General features: G+C 36.2%; 1 protein-coding gene across 17 annotated transcripts in view; it reads left to right on the top strand.

The window, feature by feature from the left end:
* The window catches only part of ANKS1B (ankyrin repeat and sterile alpha motif domain containing 1B), a 774190-nt gene that overhangs the window by 105162 nt on the left and 645963 nt on the right, over window positions 1-23065 (top strand). For all 17 annotated transcript variants that reach the window (XM_084876364.1, XM_084876380.1, XM_084876382.1 and 14 more), the window contains exons 3-8: window positions 4790-4946; window positions 7512-7808; window positions 10056-10131; window positions 11748-11849; window positions 16169-16282; window positions 17251-17417. In XM_084876364.1, the coding sequence (XP_084732490.1) occupies window positions 4790-4946; window positions 7512-7808; window positions 10056-10131; window positions 11748-11849; window positions 16169-16282; window positions 17251-17417 (913 nt within the window). The remainder of the gene's footprint in view (window positions 1-4789; window positions 4947-7511; window positions 7809-10055; window positions 10132-11747; window positions 11850-16168; window positions 16283-17250; window positions 17418-23065) is intronic.

Here is a 23065-nt window from a genome sequence, read left to right as displayed (position 1 = left end):
AGTAGCAACAATTATAGATTAATTATTTCAATAGATAGGCTATAGACCTATCTATTACTCTCTTTAAATATGGAAAATTCATTATCTCATGTATTTCTACTACAAATTTGATTCTTTTAATTTAAATAGTAACTAGCCAATGTGGGGTGGAAGGCATTTTACTTTATCATTCCATATTCTTCTGATTCATCCAGCAATCAAATCAACATGAGACAAATTATTAACAAGAGAAAATAACCAAATTTATTGCACACACACACACACACACACACACACACACACACACATATATATATATATATATATATATATATATATATATATATATATATATGGGAACCCCATATATGTTAGAGATTAAAAGACAGAAAGTTAAAATGAGGTATATGTGACATTTGAGCTAAGGATGAGGTAAGGTTCCTGGGCCTGGAGAGGAGAGAAAGGTCATTATTAGGATGATAAAAAGAGCAAGTGTTCAGTAAATAGAAGATTGCCCTGCCCTACATATAGATAGGTCCTAAGTTATTTCCGGTAATAATTCTTATTACAGGAAAGGCCTCTAATTTAGATTCTTTAAATTTGCCACTTTATTTCCATCAAGGAGAAATAAAATCTTCAAGAAAGTCTAAAATTAACAGAACCTTCATGAATTTAAGAATTTCATTAGTTTTGTTAATACCATATCCATATGAAGATGATTTGTATTTATTTCAAAGTTCTTTCGACTGCCAATAAGCAAAGGAAGATAGAACAAATTAAATATTTTTGGTTAGTCCTAGCTGGTGTGTCTCAGTTGGTTGGGCATCATCACATGCACCAAAAGGTTGCTGGTTCTATTCCTGGTCAGGGTACCTGCCCAGGTTGCAGGCTAGATCCCCAGTAGGTGGCATGCAGGAGGCAGCCAATCCATGTTCCATTCTCATATCGATGTTTCTTGCTCTTTGTCCTTCTCTCTTCCTCTCTCTCTAAAAACCAATAAAGACAATCCTAAAATAAAAAAACAATCCTTGGTTATGATTTAATTATAGGAAAACTTGCTGTTGAGGTAAAAAAAAAAATAGAATTTTGAATCTTCCCAATTAGCTTAATTTTACTCAGACCCTAAACTGAAACTTAAAAAAAAAAAGTTTCATATTAATTGGCAGTATATTTATACCTACCAGAAAATGATACAGTAGTGAAAAATCAACACTTTTAGATATATTAGCCTCAAGTTGCAAAATGTTGCATTGCATTGAATTGAATTGGATTATTATTAAATTAATTTGATATGTTGTTTAGCTCCTGGGGAATGGGATTGTTTTTTCTATGATCCCATCAATCACATTTACTTTAGAATTTTAAATCATTTCTTATTTATTAGATGCTGCATAAGAGGAAAAGTACCATTTTATGTTGAAGTTAAATAGGAATTACTTCTCTGCTTGCTATAGTCTTGTTCATCAATATAACTTAATATTTCATACGAGATAACCAAGCATAGTCAACCTATTTATTTGTTGATACCTTTAGAAGTTATAAGGTACAACTTAAAGAGATATTAAGAAAATACTGATTTGATGGGATCCTGGTGTTTACTTTTTAAATTTAGGTATTATAGAAAGTACCTGAACTTTAATTTGAATGAGTTTGGATGAAAAAGGCCTATGTAGTACATATTACATGTGACATACATGGATACATCAGAAAAAAAAGATTAATGACAATTTGTTGATTAATATTTTATGATTCAGTAAGGCACTTATTTGATTAGAGATATAACTTTATATTTCACAAACATATTTTCACATTAGAAATCTAAGCCAAGCCAGTTCATTAGCTGATATCTCTGAATAAGGTGAAAAGATCAACTTAAATAAAAATTAAAAATAAATGTAAATTAAAAAATAAACAAATTTAACAAAGTGAGTAACATTTTAAAAACATAAATAAAAATAACAGTATTTAATTAGATCTTATTGTTCACCAAAGGCCATTGCATAAACATCCGTATTATTACTCTTTTCTGATTTAGATATTGGCAAGTGGTGCAGGGGTGGAAAGAGTTTTCCTTCTTCCCTTTTGGTTATTTGGCTGGTTTGATAATTAAGTTGATGTAAGAAAGATTAACTGGCCCTGGCCAGTTTTGCTCAGTGTATAGCGCATTGGCCCACAGACTGAAGGGTTGCAGGTTCAATTTCGGTCAAGAGCACATACCTTGGTTGCAGACTTCATCCCTGGCCCTAGTCGAGGCACATGTGTCTCTTTCACATTGATGTTTCTTTCTTTATCTTCCCCTTCTTTCCACTCTCTTTAAGAATCAATGGAAAAATATCATTGGGTGAGGATTAACAAAAACAAAAAAACAAAAAGAGTAACAGGAGGAAAGAAAATAGAAATGTAATAGCATGTATACTTCCTGTATAGATGGTAGAGATCAGGGAAACTGAGTAACTCTCCCAAAAGCCACCACCTTAAATACATTGCTAGCTAAAGACAAAAGATGTTGGGGCAGGGAGTGAGGGAGGAAGCCAGTTATGGGGGGAAAAGCACAGTAAACAAGAGTATGGGGTTGCCTGCAGATTTAAGTTCCTGCCTTCTCCATTGATAAGAGTTTATTGAAATTAAGATTGAGTCAGCTTTTTCCTGCTGGTACACAGAGGGAGATACTCTTACAAATCGAGATTTCCCTGATCAATGCAACCATCTCTTACAACAGAGTAACTTCTCAGCTTTCAGAGCTCTCCCCATCTTAAAAGTAATCAGTCTAAAATTATCCTTGTGTCAAATAGGCATATTTTGGGGTGGTATATTCTGCTCTCCTCAAATTCAGGGCACATTCTGGGTAATGTTTTTCTTTTTTAAAAATCATTTACTGTCATTTGTGTTGTGTTATGTTTATTTATTTTTTTGTGATGTGGAGGAAGAAAACATTTTAATCTATCCTTATAGATTCTTTCAGCTGGTCTAACCAAATTGACATGAGGCAGACTATTAACAAGAGAAAAACAACCAAGTTTAATTACATTCGTATGTACGGAAACCTCACATACATGAGAGTCGGAGACCCCACATGCGTGAATTGTTCAGAGGGAGACAGGCAAAATGAGGTACAGACGACTTCCTGAATCAAGGAAGGCAGTTAGACATCTGAGGCTTCAGAAGAAGAGAAGGACATCCACAGATCCAAGAAAAAACCAGATGTTCAGTAATTAGATGTTTGTCCCACCATACAGATAGGTCAAAAGAGGTCATCTCTGATAATAATTCTTATTATGGGCAAGGCCCCTAATTTCATTTCTTTGGCTCTTTGGCCCCTTAAGTGTGGTTCTTCCACAAAATACCACAGCCTGGGCGAGTCTGTTTTGAAAAAGTGGCATTAGAAGAAGTTTAAGTTTAAAAAATTTGGCTCTCAAAAGAATTTTCAGCCTTTCTACTGTTGATATTTGGCTCTGTTTGCCAAATGAGTTTGCCAACCACTGTTCTAGGTAGTTGGGGTGTGGGTGACAGACATTTCTTTTAAACCCACAAGATCTCAATTGCTTTTAGTTAAAAAAAAATCCACATACCACAAAGGCACATCTTGGGCGACTCATTCTAAACACCTACAGTGGGCTATCAGAGTTCTAACTCCTATTCAGATTTCCTCCAACTTTTCTCATTTGTTACATTTAAAGCCTGGCTTTATGAAATATTTAAATGTAGGTCTTTATGTTATATTCATCCTCACCACCGGTGATTTGTTATATATGAGAAACGTTAGAATATGTTGTGATCATCTGTTTGTATGTATTTCTTTAGCTAGCTAGGATTTCATTTAGCGAATGAATAGAATTTGCTTTTTAAATGCATCCAACTGAAAATATAGTTGGTCAGTTGTTCTTGATTGTTTGTTGCCAAGCTCAGTGTAATTATACTAATAATTATGAATTAATTCCTCCTGAGGTTGAGTATTGCAATTCAGAAATTTTACTTTGAAAACCTGGTGGGATTTAGTACAAAATCCTACAGGTAGGATATATTGAGTATGTACTGAAATTGCATCAATGATAGAACTTGCCTTATGAATGAATTTTCCTCTTAAAATGATTCTTTAGGCTTGAGAGGACAAAGGTGAATGAGTGCAGATGTATGAACAATACACATTCAAAGTATATTGTGTGCTATCGCTGAAAATGAATTAAACTTCCCCCCTCCAACCTTGGGCTTGTACTACAGCTAGACCTTACAAGTCCCTTTCTTATTGTGTTGTCTGCTTTCTCTTGTATATGCATCTTCAGTTACATATTGCAGTTCTCAATAGGAATGATACATAAACTCCCTAAATGTCTGTTGGTAGTATAATAAACTTTTTTTTTAAAAAAAAGTAAGCAAGGAGTTGGCTTGTACTTAATTTTTTTCTTTAGGCTAAATCTCAGGTGTGGGCTATGTGGAAGAAACTACTTTTTTTTTTTTTTTTAAATGGGAAGAGGTATGCTTTTTAAATTATTTTACTTAATTCATTCTGTTAATGATATTAGATAAATTTTCCCCCAAATGACTTCTATTAAGTCGTTTCATCAGTTAGTCAACGCTCTGTGTGAGTATGTGTGGCAGTGGCCATTTTTCAGGTAAGTACAACAGCCAGATGTTCAATAAGCAGATTCTTAAACCCAAGTTTAATACCTCAGTACCTTGAATTGTTTTTCTAAATTGCCACCCAGCTTCTAGTGTATACTTTAAGGATGACCTATTTAATAATATCCGTGTTGTTCAGCATATTTTCTTTTCTGTTGTGTGCTTTTCTTCTTCTTCTTCTTTTTCTCCTTAGGGAAATAGTTCTCAAACTACTTCAGTATGAGGCATCAACAAACGTAGCCGACAACAAGGGCTATTTTCCTATTCACCTGGCTGCCTGGAAGGGAGATGAGGAAATTGTGAAGATTCTTATTCATCACGGGCCATCGCATTCCCGAGTCAATGAACAGGTGCGCTTGTCCAATGTTTGCTCCTGCTATACCTTTTCTAGAGTTTTGAGAAGGCAAAGACACAAGCGAAAATTTAAATTATTTAAAAACGAGACTGAAAAGTGAATGTGAAAAGATTTGATTACTTCTGTCTTTACCCTGCCAAACACTTTTCCACTTCTGAATTTCCTGAAGGGAAATTTAAAAATTTCTTTGGCATTTTGTATACAGTACTTAGGTACTAATTTGCGCATTTGTTAAGATATTTGTTAACAAGAAAACCCCATTTAAAGGAAGTAGTTGTGATATTTTTGCCTGCCTTATAAAAGAATAGATTTTATAATTTTTTTTGGATATTTAAAGATAGAATGGAATTCTCATTTATGTGAATTAAAGCTTTTCTTAGTACAATTTTAAGTACTACTGAAATAATGATAACTATCATTTGTATAGTGATTTACCATTTACATAGCACTTTCACAATAAGTGCCTTTTGCAAATCAAAATACAATGTATAGAGTTGCTAGTCACAAATTAAGTGAAACATTTTCTATGTATGTAAATATATACATATGCCTAGAGTAAGTTGAGTAAAACACCAACAGCAGTTGATACCACAGGTAAAGACATAATATTTGCAAGTGCATAATATTCACATTACTCAAAACAGACATATTAAAAGAGGAAGGCCATTGTCAGTATTCTAAATAAATAAGACCACAGATTCTAGAAAGCAGAATAAAGTCCCCTGAAATAGTACGATAACAAACATCTTAGCTCCGCATGCCCCCTACTGTTCCCATTTTGTAAAACAATATTTGAAAAACAGCATGCAGTCCAACAATTGAATTTCAACCATGGCATTAAGCTGCAGGTTGGCAGCTGTCCAATATCAATGCGAGTAGGTTACTCTAGGGCAAGCACATCTAATAAAGTGTAATTAGCATATTGTTCAAATAGATACAGACTTTGCAGGGCCTCGGATGAAATTCAGACTGAAGAGTAAAAAATCACACTATCACTAGCTATCAGCAGCAAAAAAGGAAGAAAAACAATTTGTTTTTCCAAAATGCAATAGGAAGCACTAATCAAGCACTAATCAAATGTTTTATTAATTGTCTTAGTAATTCTTACTACAATAAAAATGTCTGTGTTTACAGGTTAAAGATGCAGAATATTTTTTATGAGGGTACACACATAAGTCTGATCTTAAAAAAAGGCAGGTATGGCTCAGTGTATCATGCTAAAAGGAAATGTATGAGAATGCTGTTCTGTTCTTCAGAAAAGCAGAAGTTAAAAGATCATTTGTGGTCTGAGCCATCTGGTGGTTATTCTGAATAACTGTATGAATGCCCCAAAGCAAAACCTGAAATAAGATGGAAAAACAATCCAAGGTTAAACAAGAGGATTAATTTTTACAAACAAAATATTTTTTAAATGACATGACAATAAGAAAACACACATACCTAGAATTCATTTATATTTGAAACTTGACCATTTTAAATGGGGTATGACTGCAATGGTAAGTTTTAAAGAGAAACACTGGTTTTGTGTGATGTTAAATATTAAAAAAAAAAAAAAGTCTTTCCCAAGGAGATTCTTTTGTCACTTCTATATTTTGTGTTTTGGCTTCAATTTAGTTTCATATTAGGGCACCCTATGTCTTCATTCTCTTACTTATAAGGAAAATGAAATGAAACTTAATTTGGGAGACCTCCCTGTACATCTTCCATTATCAGGAATTTCCTGGTTAGTGGGGGACACCAGACCAGGTGGATGCTGTGCTCCCCTCTTCCCATGACCACATCACATTTACAGCTAAGTTACCGAACAGTCAGCCTGGCGAGCCATCTGAGGACTGGCTGAACAGAAGTCCTAAACTAAGCATATAAAGAAGCAGCCATGCCTGGCCGGTGTGGCTCAGGAGTTGAGCTTTGACCCATGAACCAGGAGGTCAGGGTTTGATTCCCAGTCAGGGCACATGCCTGGCTTGCAGGCTCTGTCCCCTATAGGGGGAATGCAGGAGGTAGCTGATCAATGATTCTCTGTCATCATTGATACTTTTATCTCGCTTTCCCTCTCTCTTCCTCTCGGAAATCAATTAAATATATATATATATCTGAAGTCCTGTTGAGACAGCAACAGTGTACTTAAAAAAAAAAAAAAAGAATTGATGGATTTATTTGTCCTTTGGAAAGCCAGGCTATTGAAAGTGTGTTATAACTGTTATTAATCTCCCTCATTAACAAATATCACACTGAAACACTGACCATCTGGGCCCAGCAGGGCCACCGACTAACATGGCTAAATCATTTATCACTCTAGGAAACTGGAATAAATAATGTAGGGAAAAGTTAGATTATTCCCTCCCCCCCACCCCCAATGAAGCGATAAAAATCAAATGTGATATTTTTTTGATGCCATCCATGATGCGTACTTCTATCAGATATAAAATTCTATTAGGAGTACTTACCAAAATAGATACATCTTAAACGCATTTTCAAAGCACCTGAGTTTTTAGATGGTGGGGTTCACATTTTGATAAGGAATTGGGTTTCTGAAAACGTGGGTTTTATGCGTTGACAGAACAACGAGAATGAAACCGCCCTGCACTGTGCGGCTCAGTACGGACACTCGGAGGTGGTGGCCGTTCTGCTGGACGAGCTCACGGACCCCACCATCAGGAACAGCAAGCTGGAGACGCCGCTGGACCTGGCGGCGCTGTACGGGCGGCTGCGGGTGGTCAAGATGATCATCAGCGCGCACCCCAACCTCATGAGCTGCAACACGCGCAAGCACACGCCGCTGCACCTGGCCGCCCGCAACGGCCACAAAGCGGTGGTCCAGGTGCTGCTGGAGGCAGGCATGGATGTGAGCTGTCAGGTGAGGCTTCTGTTCGCTGGGCTTTTCAAGGGATATTGCTCTTGTGCTGCTTTGAGATGCAGATGCTAGAAGTTACATAGAGAGCCTGGCCAGCGTGGCGCAGTGGTTGAGCGTCCACCCATATGAACCAGGAGGCCACAGTTCGATTCTGGTCAAGGGCACATACCTGGGTTGCTGGCTGTATCCCCATTAGGGGGCGTGCAGGAGACAGTCGATCAATGGTTCTCTCTCATCATTGATGTTTCTCTCTCTCTCCTTCCTTTATGGAAAAAAAAAATTATACATACACATATAAATATATCTATTTTTTAAAAGAAAAAACACATATGTAGAGACCGTACCATTGTTTGATTAGTGTAATTATTTATATTTACATATTATATATTATTTAATTACACATATAAATATATATATTTTTTTAAAAGAAAAAAAAACCACATATGTAGAGATCATACCATTGTTTGCTTAGTCAAATTGTCTGCAAATATTTTTGTAACTACTAAGTTCAAGGCACCCTGTCATACACTTTTGGGAAATACGAAGAGATAGAAGGCATGATCTCTAACCTCATTCTAATTTGAGGGCTATCTAATGAAAAATTATTCTTAGATGGCAGTTGTGTGTGGTATCCTTAGTAACTGTTTCCTTTTCTTCTAGTAATTAGCACACACTAGGAATCCATCAAAGTTGAATGAATGAATGAATGAAATGAAATTCACTTGAACATTTTGAGTATGTACTTTGTGTTTAATATGTCACCACATTTAGAATCCAGTTCTCCACAACTGTCCGGAGGGACTGACTGAGAGCTGTTACGTTCCAGTTAAGATATGAGCAATCAGATTCAAAGCTTTAAGAAACTTGCCAAAGGACACATAGCTGATACACCCAGAATGTGAATTTAGACTTCCTGATTAAAGTCCAGGCCTCTTTCCACAACAATGTGCTGTATGTACATAACGAATGAAGGAAAGGCCATTGTACCTAAGGCTATCAGAAAAAATGTTTAGCCAAAACCGGTGTGGCTCATTGGATAGAGCGTCGGTCTGTGGGCTGAAGGGTCCCAGGTTCGATTCCGGTCAGGGGCATGTACATTGGTTGCCGGCACATCCCCAGTGGGGGGTGTGCGGGAGGCAGCTGGTTGATGTTTCTCTCTCATCGATGTTTCTAACTCTCTATCCCTCTCTCTTCCTCTTTTGTAAAAAATCAATAAAATATATTAAAAAAAAGTTTATTGGGGACGTGGTTAGAGTTGAGCTTTGAAGGATGGATAACACTAGGATAGATTTTGTTTCTCAATAAGGAAATGGTAACCTACTTTTATTATCTGTTCCAAGTTACCAAAACTTTAAAAAAATATATATTTTATTGATCTTTGACAGAGAGGAAGAGAGAGGGATAGAGAGTTAGAAGCATCGATGAGAGAGAATCATCGATCAGCTGCCTCTTGCACACCCCCAACTGGGAATGTGCCTGCAACTAAGGTACATGACCTTGACCAGAATCGAACCTGGGACCTTTCTGTCTGCAGGCTGAAGCTCTATCCATCGAGCCAAACTGGTTTTGGCTACCAAAACTTTTAAAAACTATTTTATTCTTTTCTGACTGTTTTTTTTTTTTTTTTTTTTTTTTCCCCTCTCCCACGTGAGTGGTGGCATTCTTATCTTCTGGTTCCTGTCAGGTTGTGATCTTTTCCCCTGTGTATTAGTAAGCTATTGCTGCATAACAGACTATGCCCGAACTGAATGGCTTCACACAATAACTGTGTATTTAGCTCATAATTCTGGGGTTGGTAGTTTAGTCTGAGCTTATCTGGGTAGTTCTTCCATCTTGGCTGGGTCCTCTCATTTGTCTGGGGTCAGCTGTAAGTCAGTAAAGTGGCTCTGTGTCAGGGACTGACTGGATGTTGCCTGGGAGAATAGGTGAGACTGGAATGTCTTCTTTACACTACCTTTCTCTCAAAAAGTGCTGAGCCCAGCCAGCTTGGCTCAGTGGTTGAGCATCAACCAGAAGGTCAAAGGTTCGATTCCCAGTCAGGGCACATGCCCAGTATTACCCCTATTCTATTTTTTCTCCCTTTCCCTTCCTTTCTAAAATCAATAATATATATATACTAAAAGGGGGAAAAAAGAGAAGTGCTGACATTACAGAGAATATGTATGAATATATAAAATGACACAATTTTTAAAAACCTGTAATCATTCCTAATGCAACTGTGCTTCTTTTTCTTATTTTTTTTTTTTCCAGACAGAAAAGGGGAGTGCACTTCATGAAGCGGCTTTGTTTGGAAAGGTGGATGTTGTGAGAGTTCTGTTAGAAACAGGTAACTACCATGAGTCCCCATGGAGCTTATTCTACCAAATACTATTTTTATTTCAGGAGTAAAAGAAAACTACTTATTTATTTTTTTACATAATGCCCTTCTTATTTTTCCTCCAAATTGCAGTTTTATATTCATATCATGTAGAACTGAGCCTCAGTGTTTAAAATTGGTATAAATGTGTACCTTTTTTTTTCACTTAGTAGATGTTTTAGTAAAAAGCTCTTAGAAATTAGAATGATGTACATTTAAGTCACAGTAAAATGTACTAGAGCACCTTCCGAAAGGAAAAGGAAATCTCTGCTTTCCACAAGAGGAAGCATCCTGTGAAGTTATGACAATTGCTTTGTTTATTAAAGAACAGAATATTTCCCTCTCTCTTCATATTGCAAACTGTGGTAAACAGCAATTCCAGTTCTCTATCCTTAAGGCAAATTCTCGTTCTGTTTTGTTTTTTTTTACCAACTGAGTTGCTGTTGTTTGTCAGCCGCAGTGATTTAAAGGGGACCTTTTAGAGGGAATGCTTTGAAAGAAAAAGTAGGTTTATTTGTCTTCGTGGGCATATTGTGATTAAAATGAAATAAAATTGAAACAGAGGAGAGATTATTTTTTTCAGGATCAAAAGGCATGAGTACCAATACATACTTGGAAACAATTGATGAGCCTTTTGTGTTATGGGATATTTCATGCTTTTATTTTTCTCTGTAAAAAAAAAGAAAAAGTGTAAAACATTGGCACACTATGGCAGTTTGGTTGTGTTTATACAAAGTTTAAATTTCATGTATCTTGAACTTGACATGTAACACAGTGATATATTAAATGTGTTGAGGCACATTTAATTAAATGTGTGCTAGTCACACATCCCTACACAACTGAAAAAATAATAAAAACAATACGTACTCTTACTATGATGAACATTTGAGGCCAGATACTGAAAAGTGGCTCTGTTTGTCTTCAGATGTTTGGAAATTTATAAACATTTTTAGGGTGGCGAAAGCTATTTGCTACATTAAGTTCTTCAGTGCAGTATGCATTTTCAGAATTAAAATAATTCCAACAGTTTTTAATTATGCGCTTCAGTAAGTTTGCTCACCATGCAGATGATGAGTGTTGCTAACATTGATGAAAATTTATGAAATATTTGACTTTGGTATTTGGACAAGAGTTTTAAATAATCATACTCTTTCAACTTTCATGACTATTCAAGTATTTATGACTGTTATTCACATGGTACTTTAGTATAATTTAAAAATATTTTTATGACACACGGACTATATAAATCACATGACCATTGTCCTTTTGGAATTCACATTCTGAACGAATATTTTCAGCTTGTCCCATTTAGTTTACAATTTAAAATAGCTATCATCCTAAAAAAGATTCTTAAAGAGTTAATTCACTATTATGATTATTCCTAATATTTGGTAGCAGTAGACGCCCACCTTCTGTTTTACTAAAATCTTAACATGTGTATGTGTGCACATGTGACTTAATTTAAAAAAATGACTTTTTAAACATGCTTAGTGTGTGTATGTTTGAAATTAGAGCAGTTATACGTTAACAGTTCCTTCTGGTCACTCCAATGTTGTATATCTAGTGGGTTTTCTTTCTTCTTTCAGGCATTGATGCCAATATAAAGGACAGCTTAGGGAGGACTGTCTTAGACATTCTGAAAGAACATCCATCTCAGAAATCTCTCCAGATTGCAACCCTCTTACAAGGTAAACAGCATTGAATGATGGATGAGTGTGCCTTAAAGTTAAGATTCAATTAAAACCGTCCTAGTTTTCCCTTGGGGTTTGAGTTCATATTTACCTTTGAATGAACCTTTTCTTTGCATTTTTTCTAGTAGACTTTTAAACTAAAAAAATTCTTTGTAATGTTTTATTTTGGTTTTTCAATTACTCAGTATTTTAAGAAAAGCTGAGGTCTTTTTTCATGCACTTGATATTAGTCTCTCTTAAACACATATATTAAATATGTAGTGATGAACTGGAAGGTAGAAGATTATACAATGATGATAATTAAGTATTATATTACATGTGAGTAACCCTTAAAAGAGTTTTCAGGGATTTTTGTTATTTTGTCTTATTTCTTTAATCTGTGAGGGTAGTAAGTCAGATGCCATTGTTGTGAAGTTCTGAGAGTCTAAGGGACTTGCTCAAACTCGTGTATTCTAATCGGAGTGGTGGAGTTGGTACACAAATGCTGGGTTAACAATGGTAAATTGTATGTAGATTATTTTCTCCCTGATCCAGCAGTGCCAATAGTTCCGTCTTGCCAGCTCTGTTTTTTATAAAGGCCATTTAAATACTTTTGTAGTTAGTTGCAGTCACTAGGTATACTGAAGGTTTGACAACCGTTTAGGTACTGCTTTTTTGTTTTCCAGGATTACACACGTCCCCGTTTGATTGAAAGCTTCTCTGAAAAATTTAGATTTAGACCAGCCAGTGTGGCTGGGTGGTTGAGCATCAACTCGTGAACCAGGAGGGCACATGCTAGATCCCCAGTGAGGGGTGTGCAGGAGGCAGGGGATCAGTGATTCTCTCTCTGAAGTCAATAAAAAAAAGCATTAAAAGAATTTAGATTTAAATGCTCTCCCTTTCTGCTTGGTGCTAGGCCTGGCATGTAGCATGTTCCCTTAAAAACTCAGAGGTTTGTTCTCTCCATTCCAGTCAGCTCAGGCACTATTCAGCTGCGATTAGCCCCTGTAATTGTTACGGATTGGCTGCAAATGTAATTGAGACGGGAGGCTGGACAGGTTTCATTTGATTATCAGTTGGGGGGCTGAAAATAGCTTTGTCCTGCAGGGAGATAAGTGAATTACAACCAAGTGAGCAGGAGAAATGGCGGGTCAACAAGGGCCAAAGCAGGGTAAGGAGAAGAGATACACTCTAGGAGGTCATTATGCTCTCTTCTCTCCACATTTCCAAAACCTCTCAAGGAAGTTCAGGCCCCTACCATTTTCTTGTCAATAAAGAAGTTAATTTTAAGTCAAGTGCTTATAGAGATAAATCAGAGAAGAGTACAAGAGTGGCACTTCATATCAATTCAAATTAAAATCGAGTCGAATCAAAGCTGAAACATAAAAGTAGTACGCAGCATTTTTATAAGTCTTTCTCCTCCAGGTGATTTGTATTTCATGTTGGGTTTTTTACTCTGAGATTAAAAAAAACAAAACAAAACAAAACACAAACAACCCAACAACTGAGGCTTGTGCATAGTGTGTTTTTGGAAAAAGCAAAATAAATATACACTAAAAAGGGAGCATGACAGAATTACAGACATTTTTTATAAGATGCTGCATTAGTTCAACTTAAATGAAAATGTCCTTATAGAGGAATAACTGTGTTCTTTTAAATGATCATGATTCATTAGGTATGACAGTTTGTGATAGGGTGGGTGCATGGGACACCTTGGAATTTTTAAAATTATTGGAAAACTTTAGAATGTGAACACGTTCTATATTCTTTATATTCCTGTATTTCAAGTCACTGGTGCATATTTATTTTCCCCAGAGAGTGAGAAGGGGAGAGAGAGAAACATCAATGATGAGAGAGAATCATTGATTGACTGCCTTCTGCACACTCCACACTGGGGATTGAGCCCACCACCCAGGCATATGCCCTGACTGAGAATTGAACCGTGTCGACCTCCTGGTTCATAGGTCGACACTCAACCACTGAGCCACACCGGCTGGGCTCGCTGGTGCATCTTAAATCGTATGAAAAAGTTTGTTATAGCAATAAAGCCAATTGATAGTAGATAAAATTACTATTTGTGTCCCCAGGAGAAATTCAGTTTTCATAATTACTGCATGAGTCAAAACTTTTAAGCATAGAAGCCTATAAGTTGCTTTCTTTTCCTAGTAGAATGTGCCTAGTAGAATTGCCCTTAGGTAAAAACTATTTGAATGATGTGAGGACATCAGTGGCTGGCAGGAGAGCACAAACTTTCTTAACTGGATTTAAAAAAAAAGGTTTCTTCTGAATCAAGAAATGCAAGTAAAAAATCCCCATAGGGAGGGATCTATTCATTTAATTCTAACCACTGGGCGCTGCCTGCTTGGGGGAGATAGCAGATACATTTTGTAGATCACATATTTTAGGTCACACCATTGCCATTAAAAAAATTGAATTACCTTTCAACATTTAAAAATCTTGGATTTTAGTTAAAACTCCAGAGTTTTTTTTAAAATGCAAGCTCGTCTAACCGGTTTGGCTCAGTGGATAGAGCAGGGGTCTGCAACCTTTAAGACATAAATAGCCACTTGGACCCGTTTCGGAAGGAAAAAAAAATCTGGGAGCCACAAAACCATTGCGACATTTAAAACAAATAAAACACTGCATATATTGTTTCTTACCTTAATGTTATATACCGGATCGTGCAGTTAGTTGTCAATCTGAAGAAAAAAAGGACGTTTTCACTTAACAATGTAAAATATATTTTTGCAAATTAATAGCTAATTTAAACATTTAATTTACCTTGTTAATGGGATTTTTGCTCCTGAACCTCAGTGCACAGTGTCAGCACATCAGGTCTGTAAGACCTTACCTTCATTTTCACACAGGCTTGCAAGTTGTCGGAGCCGCGGTAAAGCTTCAAAAGAGCCGCATGCGGCTCTGGAGCCGTAGGTTGCCGACACCTGGGATAGAGCATTGGCCTGCAGACTCAAGGGTCCCAGGTTCGATTCCGGTCAAGGGCATGTACCTTGGTTGCAGGCACATCCCCAGTGGGGCGTGTACAGGAGGCAGCTGATTGATGTTTCTCTCTCATCGATGTTTCTAACTCGCTATCCCTCTCTCTCTCTCTGTAAAAATCAATAAAATATATTTTAAAAAAAACTGTCAAAATATGCAGGCTTTCTTTTTCCTTCATTGCCTAACTTTAGGTGGTGTACCTCCTCTCTAGCTACTCATGGTCTGTATGCTCTCTGCTCTTCCATGACACTGGTGCTGACTATTTGTGGATATTTTCTCTACTTTGAGGTGCTGTTTTCTTTATGTTCAAAAGTGAGATGTTTTCTTGTCCTGTGTCTTTTTGGCTCTACCAAGTTATTTTCCTTTAGTTGTCACCAAGTTATTTTCCTTTAGTTGTCATCTTTAAAACTAACATTGTAATAGTGCCTGTGTTGTCGTTTTGTGAGGATTGAGTTAATTTATATTAAATACTTAGAACATTGCTGGAAACATAGTAAGCAAAATTTTCATTTTAGCTGCTGTTACTAACTTCATCAAAGTTAAAAAATGAGAGAGAAACTGAGTGTGAGACATTGCTCTGAGAATAATGAGAAAGAACATTATTTCTTTGTAGGAATAAAGTTTAATATACAAGAATGCTTATCTTTCTAGGTGACAACACCATATTATCATAAACTTATCTCTCTTCATTCATTTAGGTGACTTGACTGGTTGTTGTATCCAAATGAATTTGACATTTCTGCTTAGGAATGAAGTCTATTCAAAGCATCTTTCAGAGTTTTAAATCTTTAGGCAGAGTACATTTACATAAACCATGAATGTTATTGTGTTTTCAACAGGTGAAATTATTTTTTTAAAATTTATTATTGTTTTTAGAGAGGAAGAGAGAGGAAGAGAGAGAAACATCAATGATGATAGAGAATAATTGATTGGCTGCCTCCTGTACGCTCCCTACTGGGGATCAAGCCTGCAACCAGAATGTGCCCTTGACCAGAATTGAACCTGGGACCTTTCAGTCCAAAGGCTGATGCTCTATCCATTGAGCCAAAGTGGCTAAGGGAGGTGAAGTTATTTTTAAGGAAAGAATGGATTAAGCTTAGTTTTCAGAAAAAGGGTTCATAAGTCTCTTCCAAAATAACTTTTTTGTTTTCATTAAGAGCTTTAAGTTAATAGCTCACCGTGAAGTTTTTTTTTGCTTTATGAAGTTCTTATAAAAACTTGGGATGTATTTAGGATATGAGGAAAGACATGAAAAATGGTCACCAGTGGTAAAGCAAAAAGTTTAGTCAAAGATTTTAAAATAAATGAATTGAAATATGTAATTTAAAACTTATACACAGAATATTTAGAAGGCACGGGAAGACCAGCAGTCCTGGAAGCACATGTACAAGAATGTACGACACAGGAAACACACCTCTCGTCTCCTCTTGAGTCTCCTTCCCCAAAGTCCAAAAGTGAGTAGCTAATTACAAATCCTTGAAATGATATACTGGACTTTTAGTTACAACTTTGTCCTATCTATACAGATGGCTAAGCCTTGGGAAAATTTCAAGTCTAATAAGTTCTACCTTATTCCTCTATATTTTATCCATTTATTCAGCCAGCATTTATTGAGCTCCTACTATTTGTCAGGCCCTACTCACTGCCCTGAGGTACAGAGGTGAGCAAGGTAGAGAGCAATCCCTGCTGCCATGAAGTTTACATGGAGTGGATATTTCATTGTAGGTTATTTTTTTCTAAAATGCATTTTTAATGCAGAATAAAAAATACTGATCTCTGGATTGTAACTACTGGATTTGTTTCCAGAATAAATTATCAGTATAAAGTGCCATTCTTAGAATGATTAGAAAAATGAATATTTGCATGCAACCCTCAAATATGCATGTTTTGACAGGTGCTGCATATTATTTACCTGTTTCTTCCGAGTCTTCCCTTAATGCCACATATCATAATTCTAATTTATTAATTACTTGTTTTAATACGTTCTACTGTTTATGTTTTATTAAACCTAGGAAGTGGGCTCCTAGTATAATTTTAAATTTTCTAATGAGTTGTTGAATGAATTCTGTCAGTGAAGTGTAATGCTGATAAAAGAGTGTGGAAAATTAAATGCTGTAGTAAATGAAGGTTTAGGAATCATAATTCCAGATATGTACCATGTATATGTGAACCTTCAATACTTATTTCCATTTGGAAAAATAATAATTATAGGCAAAATTGATATTTCTCATTGTGTTTAAATATTCTTCTACTATATATAGTTTAGTATCTTGTTTTTAGCAGAATAGTTTGAGTACTTGATCTTGTTTGCCATATTTTGAGTTCTATTACCATCACAAGTCCTATTTATATTATTTGACATTAAGTTTTTTATCAGTGGCCTTTTTTGAAACTTTGAAAAAATTTACTGTCCCCTTAACAGGTGAAACTGTGACTGGAGAATTATCAAAACTCCTGGATGAAATAAAACTCTGTCAAGAAAAGGATTATTCTTTTGAAGACTTGTGCCACACAATATCAGACCACTACTTAGATAATTTGAGCAAGATTTCGGAGGAAGAACTTGGGAAAAATGGAAGCCAGAGTGTAGTAAGTAATGGGGGGGATGGGCAAGAAGACAGTTCATCTGTCTTTACCAGTGCAGTGTGCACCGAAGAGGCATGGGCTCTGTGCATTCTCTTATCTGATGACTCAGCCAGTGTCAAATCTCAGGCTACCTATTACTTTTCCCTCGTGTTCGTTGGTGTTTTATTCTCAGAATGGGGAGGGGAAGGGATGCTTAGATAAATCACTTGTAGTTTGTGATGATCTCGTTACTGTTAGATGTTTGTAGTTGCATAGTTTCTTTGATTATGTTCTTTTAGTTTTACTGGGTGTGATGATACTGGTTTCCTTTTGTCTTCCCTCCCCATGTTGTCTGTGAACTGTGGCTAACTCCATCTGAAGAAGACAGAGCCCTGTGTGTATGGTCACTCCACATGTCATTGTAGGACAGAGACATGGTGGGAAGTTCGACCTCCATGTTTTTTTTTATAATCCCAAGGGTTTTGCCTGTAACCTACAAGCTCAGAATCTGAATCATGAGTTATAGATGCTTGCTTGTTTGGGTTTTTGTATTGGCACAATAGCAAGAAAAACTATAGAATCAAGCAGTTTAAAATTAAGATTTGGATATCTATCTTGTGTCCCATAGAGGAAAGATTTATAGGATGCACTGGAATTAAAGGAAATATATTATGATGATACTTTTATAACTTAACTTGTTTTGGAAACATTTTCTTCGAAAGTCAATAGAGTGGATTGTGTTAAAGGGGTGCCATATGATTTATGAAGACAAAAATAAATGGCCAAGTATCGTGACTGGTATGAGGCTCTTTACTTCATTTAGTTAGTCACTGTGAGCTCTGACGCTTTCCCAGGTAGTATCTGTTAGTTTGGAAGGTCACTGCTGGTCTTACCACATAGGCCTGCTTTTGTTTTTGTTTGTTTGTTTGCTGCACTGTTTTTTGTAAAACATCACACTGTTGGCTCCAATAGAAGGTCTTTATGAATGATGATGATTAATGATATAGTATATGTGCAGAAGTAAATACTTGGTTTTACCAAAAGCATAGAATTTATATTAATGAAATATTAATGATAGTAACCTTAATGTCAGGAGAAAATTCCCTGTTTAAAAATAATAAAAAGGTATATGCTGTCTCCAAATTACAAAGCAATTACATTTCAATATTTCCTTGAAATTGTTTAGAAATGAGACCACATTTTTTTCTGCATAAACAATCTATAGTGTTTAGGTTTTTATATCTGTTTCTAAAGATTTCTATAAATTTGTTGTTTCTGACCCTGTATGTTTAAATCCACAGACTTTTGGAAAGCCCTCATTTTTTAGACCAGTTCATTTATTAAACTTTTCTTATTGTAAGTACCATAGTAGTAAACATCACAAATGCATTTATTTATCCTATCTAATAAAGGAGGAATATGCTAATTGACCCTCATGCTGTCACAAAGATGGTGGCGCCCACAGCCAATAAAAAGGGAATATTCTAATTGACTGCCCTTCCCTCAAAGATGGCGACACCCACACCCACAAGATGGCTTCGCCCAATCCCCTCAGCCCTGCTGGAGCGGCAGGAAGGCTGGGCCCACCCCCAGATGGGCCTGACTGCTCTGTGCACCTGCTTCTAGGGCCCCTAATCCCCTCAGCCCCCCAGCCACCCAGGGCCAGCCCGAGATGCAGGCAAGCCTTGGATGGTGGCTGTCCAGCCTCCCAGGGCTGCCCAAGGCTCAGGTAACCAGGGCTGACTGAGACTTGCGCTGCCGGCAGTGGCAGCATGGCAGTAGCAGAGGTCTCCTTCTTCTGATCACTGGGTTGCCTCCCACCCCTAAGGCCTTCCAGACTGTGAGAGGGGGCATGCTGGGCTGAGGGACACCCTCTCCAGTGCATGAATTTCCATGCATCAGGCCTCTAGTAAATTATCTATTATATATCTACTAGTATTCTAAGAATATATGATGTAAATTATGTATAATATACTACAAAAGAAACTCAAGGGAGGAGGATAAAGAGTAAAGGTCAATAGAAGCTCTAATTTTATCCTTTTACTTGGTGGGTAATCTTGGGCCCCCTGGGGTCTGCACACTCTCTTTGGAGATTGTGCTCACTTAAATTTGTAGCTTTCAGATAGTAATGGCAGGCGCATATGGCATTGCTGGGGTGACATAATTTGAGGAAATGATGGCCATCCCCCCCCCCCCCCCGCTGTAAGCCAAAGACTGTATTATGATAGTAGCATGAGAAAAATTAATGCTCATAAATTGAAATCAAGTTTTTCAAATTCAAGTTCATACTTTCACATAAGCAATCGCACTTTGTTTCTGTGACAAACCTTTATATTTTATTCCTTGAAAATATTACCATTTTCAATATTAAAGTTTACATGAGGCAGAAAAGCAGAAGGAACAGATGAGTAAGAAGAAGGAGTTCTGTTTATTTGGGATAATAGAGTTTGTAAAAGGGGGGAGATGGGGGAAATGGGGGATAAATATATAACAATAGGTAGAGGCCAGGCCATGATTTTAAATGTCATGCTGAGAATTTTGGTATTTATTTCTTAGGGAATGAGGAAAATCTAAAGGATTTTGGGCAGGTAAGACATCATTGGAAGTGACCTTTCAGAAGATAAATGTGATAGAACTTGTTATTGAATGTTGAAAATGTAATCAAATTATTTACCCTTGTCTGCAGCCTGTGTTTTATTTGGGTTCATTTCCTGATTTGTTGAATATTTGTTTCCACTCATCAAAAAATATTTTTCCAGAGTGTTTTTATGAATTATACTCTCAAATTATGCATCAATTTAACCAAGTACTTATAGATAATCTATAGGTCATCTACACATTGTGAGCTATAGAATTTATAATAGCAATAATGAGAGACAGTTCCTAACTTTAAGGAATTAAAAATACTTTTTGCAAGGAGTCTCTAGTCACAGTGTGCAGGCAATGCTAACATATAAAACATCATCTATGTAAGAGCTACATTTATTAGGTGCTTGCTGTTTGCTATTCTAATGCTTTCTATGATTTAAGTCACTTTGATCCTCATAGTAGTCCTAATAAGTGAGTTATAGACTTGGTAAGTGACTCCGCAAGTGGCAGATTCAGGATTCAAACTCAGAGCCAATGTCTTATATTTCTCATAATAAACTATTCTGCGGCCAAAGGATTTTTTTTTTTATTTTATTTTTTTTTAACAAGGAAGAGGTTAGTGACGATTTATTGGCATTCATTGAAGACTTCATAGAGGCAGGGAGAAACTAAACTGGGTCCTGGTGGAAGAGGAGATGTGCCATGTACTTGTATTAGAATGAATGAATGAATGAATGAATGGGAGAGGATTCTAGCCTGCAGAGTACAGAAGTGAGACATAGCATCCAATTTAAGGAGTGGGTTACCGCGAGAGTTGATTTGAGAAAGTAATGGGAAACAAATTTGCATGAGTTATATTAATACCTTACACTTAGGGAGCACTTTATTTATATTAACTGTTTTAATCCTCACAATAATCCTATGAGGTAGGTAGACTTATTTCCCCCATTTCACAGATGAGAAAACAGAGGCATAGAGAACTTTTATGATCTTCCCAAGCATACATGGTAAATACCAGAGCCAGGATTTGAACACAGACAGTCTGGGCTGGAGCCATACCCCTTACCAGACAACATTTTGCTAGGGATAGTTAATTATATTTGGAAAGCTAGTCAGACGTTTAATATTGATGCTGAGGAGAATAAATACTTGAAAAGGAGAGTTCTCTCCTGTAAGTGAGATTTTGGGAAGATGGAAATGGTAACTGAATGTCAGATGTTCTGGGGAGAAGCTCATACAAGGAATGTCAGCCGTGGTTATAAAGTAGACTTATCTGTTGAAGCTTCAAGAAATACAGAGGCCCTCAGATACCATGTCAGACCAACTAAAGCAGAATATTTTGGGTGGCTCTAAGCATTGTTCTTTTAAAAAGTTTCTTCTAACATGCACATTCTTGGGCTAGAGGTGCTGAGTTTGCCAAGCCCCTGCTGAGGTAATTCAGGCCAGAGGTGCTGAGTTTGAGCGGAGGTCTTGATAACAACACACAATTATAGACTCTTAGAATTGGCCTAAATCATATAGATTTTCTAGAATCCAGCCTACTTCTCCACCCTAGGTCAGAGCTCTAAAAATATCTTGAATTAGGAACATTTTAAAGTTCTCACCAAGCAAATTCCAACTATCCTTCAGTTATAGTCCAAATTAAAATTATTTCTATTATGTCAGAATGTTAAATGTGGACATTTTTACTGGTTTATTACTTACATTACTGGCTGAAGGACAGGCATTTAGGTTCAGTTAAAATTTAATTTTAGATGATCTGAAACATACTACTTTTCATTGTAATATGACAAATAAATCCAAAAGTAACTTAGAAGGAATTTAAATGTAAGGAAATGTATTGTGTAGCATTCATATTATTAACAAATGTATTTATTAATGATGTGACTTGATTTTTGGGACCATTTTAGCTATTCATAGTCCTGTTTAGCTTTTATTGCCTTTTTCTTCCAATAGAGGGCACTCTAATTCAGTAATTTAAAATACAAAGTCAGTTATCTTATGTAAGAACTTTATTTTTGAATTGGAGGTGTTTGGTTTTATTAAAATATAAGATTAGCCTTAAGGTTGTAGTTTGAACAGCTTTACTAATATAAGTGAATTAAAAAATAAAGTCTTATTGTGGTTGAATGTATTCGATTAAAATTTTGCATTTAATTTGAAAACCAGCTCAAGTTATAATTACATTTTCTCTTGCATAAATTTTAATTCAAAAGTTAGTCTCTTTTAAAAGCTTTTATAATATGCATGTGTAGCCATTTTCTAAATTGAATTAGAACATTATATAATCTAGAATGTAAATTTTGAAGAAATATAAATAACTTCACTTTTTTCAACATATGTAGTTAGGATTTGGAAAGAGTATAAAATAATCTGAAAAAATTTATATTCTCTTTACTTATTTCCCCAACTCATATATTCAGCTTTCCCCTCTATGTGTATAAATGCTGTGCACAACTCTTAAACGTGAACACACCATGACATAGAGAAATTTGATGATAACATAAAGATCATTACAGCAGGTTTCAGAATATAGATTTCAGGAAATCACATTTTAAAGATTTAAAATAGAAACAATAGCGTGGTGAAAACCTGGGAGGGACAGGTGCAGGGTGGAGGGCATCGATGGGAAAAAAACAAAAACAAAGGGGACATCTGTAATTCAATAAAGGTAAGTTTTAAAAAAGACTTAAAATAGAAAAAGCATTGTTGTCTCATTAACCTATGTCTCTAAGAAATAAACAGGAAGCTTCAGGGATGAAAAGTATTATATTGCATTATATATATTTTTTCTCCTGAAGGGGGAAAAACCTAGAAACAAGCAGCATCTAAGACTTGTTGCTTGAAAATGGTTGTGCAATTGTAGGTTTGGTGCAGTTTTACTCAGCCAGCACGCCTCTTTTCTGTTATTTCACTTCCCTTTTCAATGCAGAAATCTTAAATTACATGTAAACCTTCAGAAGTGTGAGGTCTTTCACTTGAGTATTTCAAGATTTCATGGACCCAGTTTTTATACCAAGCTTTGATAAACTGCTTGAGAATACTCTTGGGAGTTGGGGGGCTGGGTGAGGGGACTCTCTATA

Source organism: Pipistrellus hanaki (assembly GCF_964339955.1).
Source record: "Pipistrellus hanaki genome assembly, chromosome: 3".
Classification (NCBI taxonomy): domain Eukaryota; kingdom Metazoa; phylum Chordata; class Mammalia; order Chiroptera; family Vespertilionidae; genus Pipistrellus; species Pipistrellus hanaki.
The sequence above is the reverse complement of the archived record's forward strand: the minus strand, read 5'-3'. Positions and strand labels throughout refer to the sequence as shown.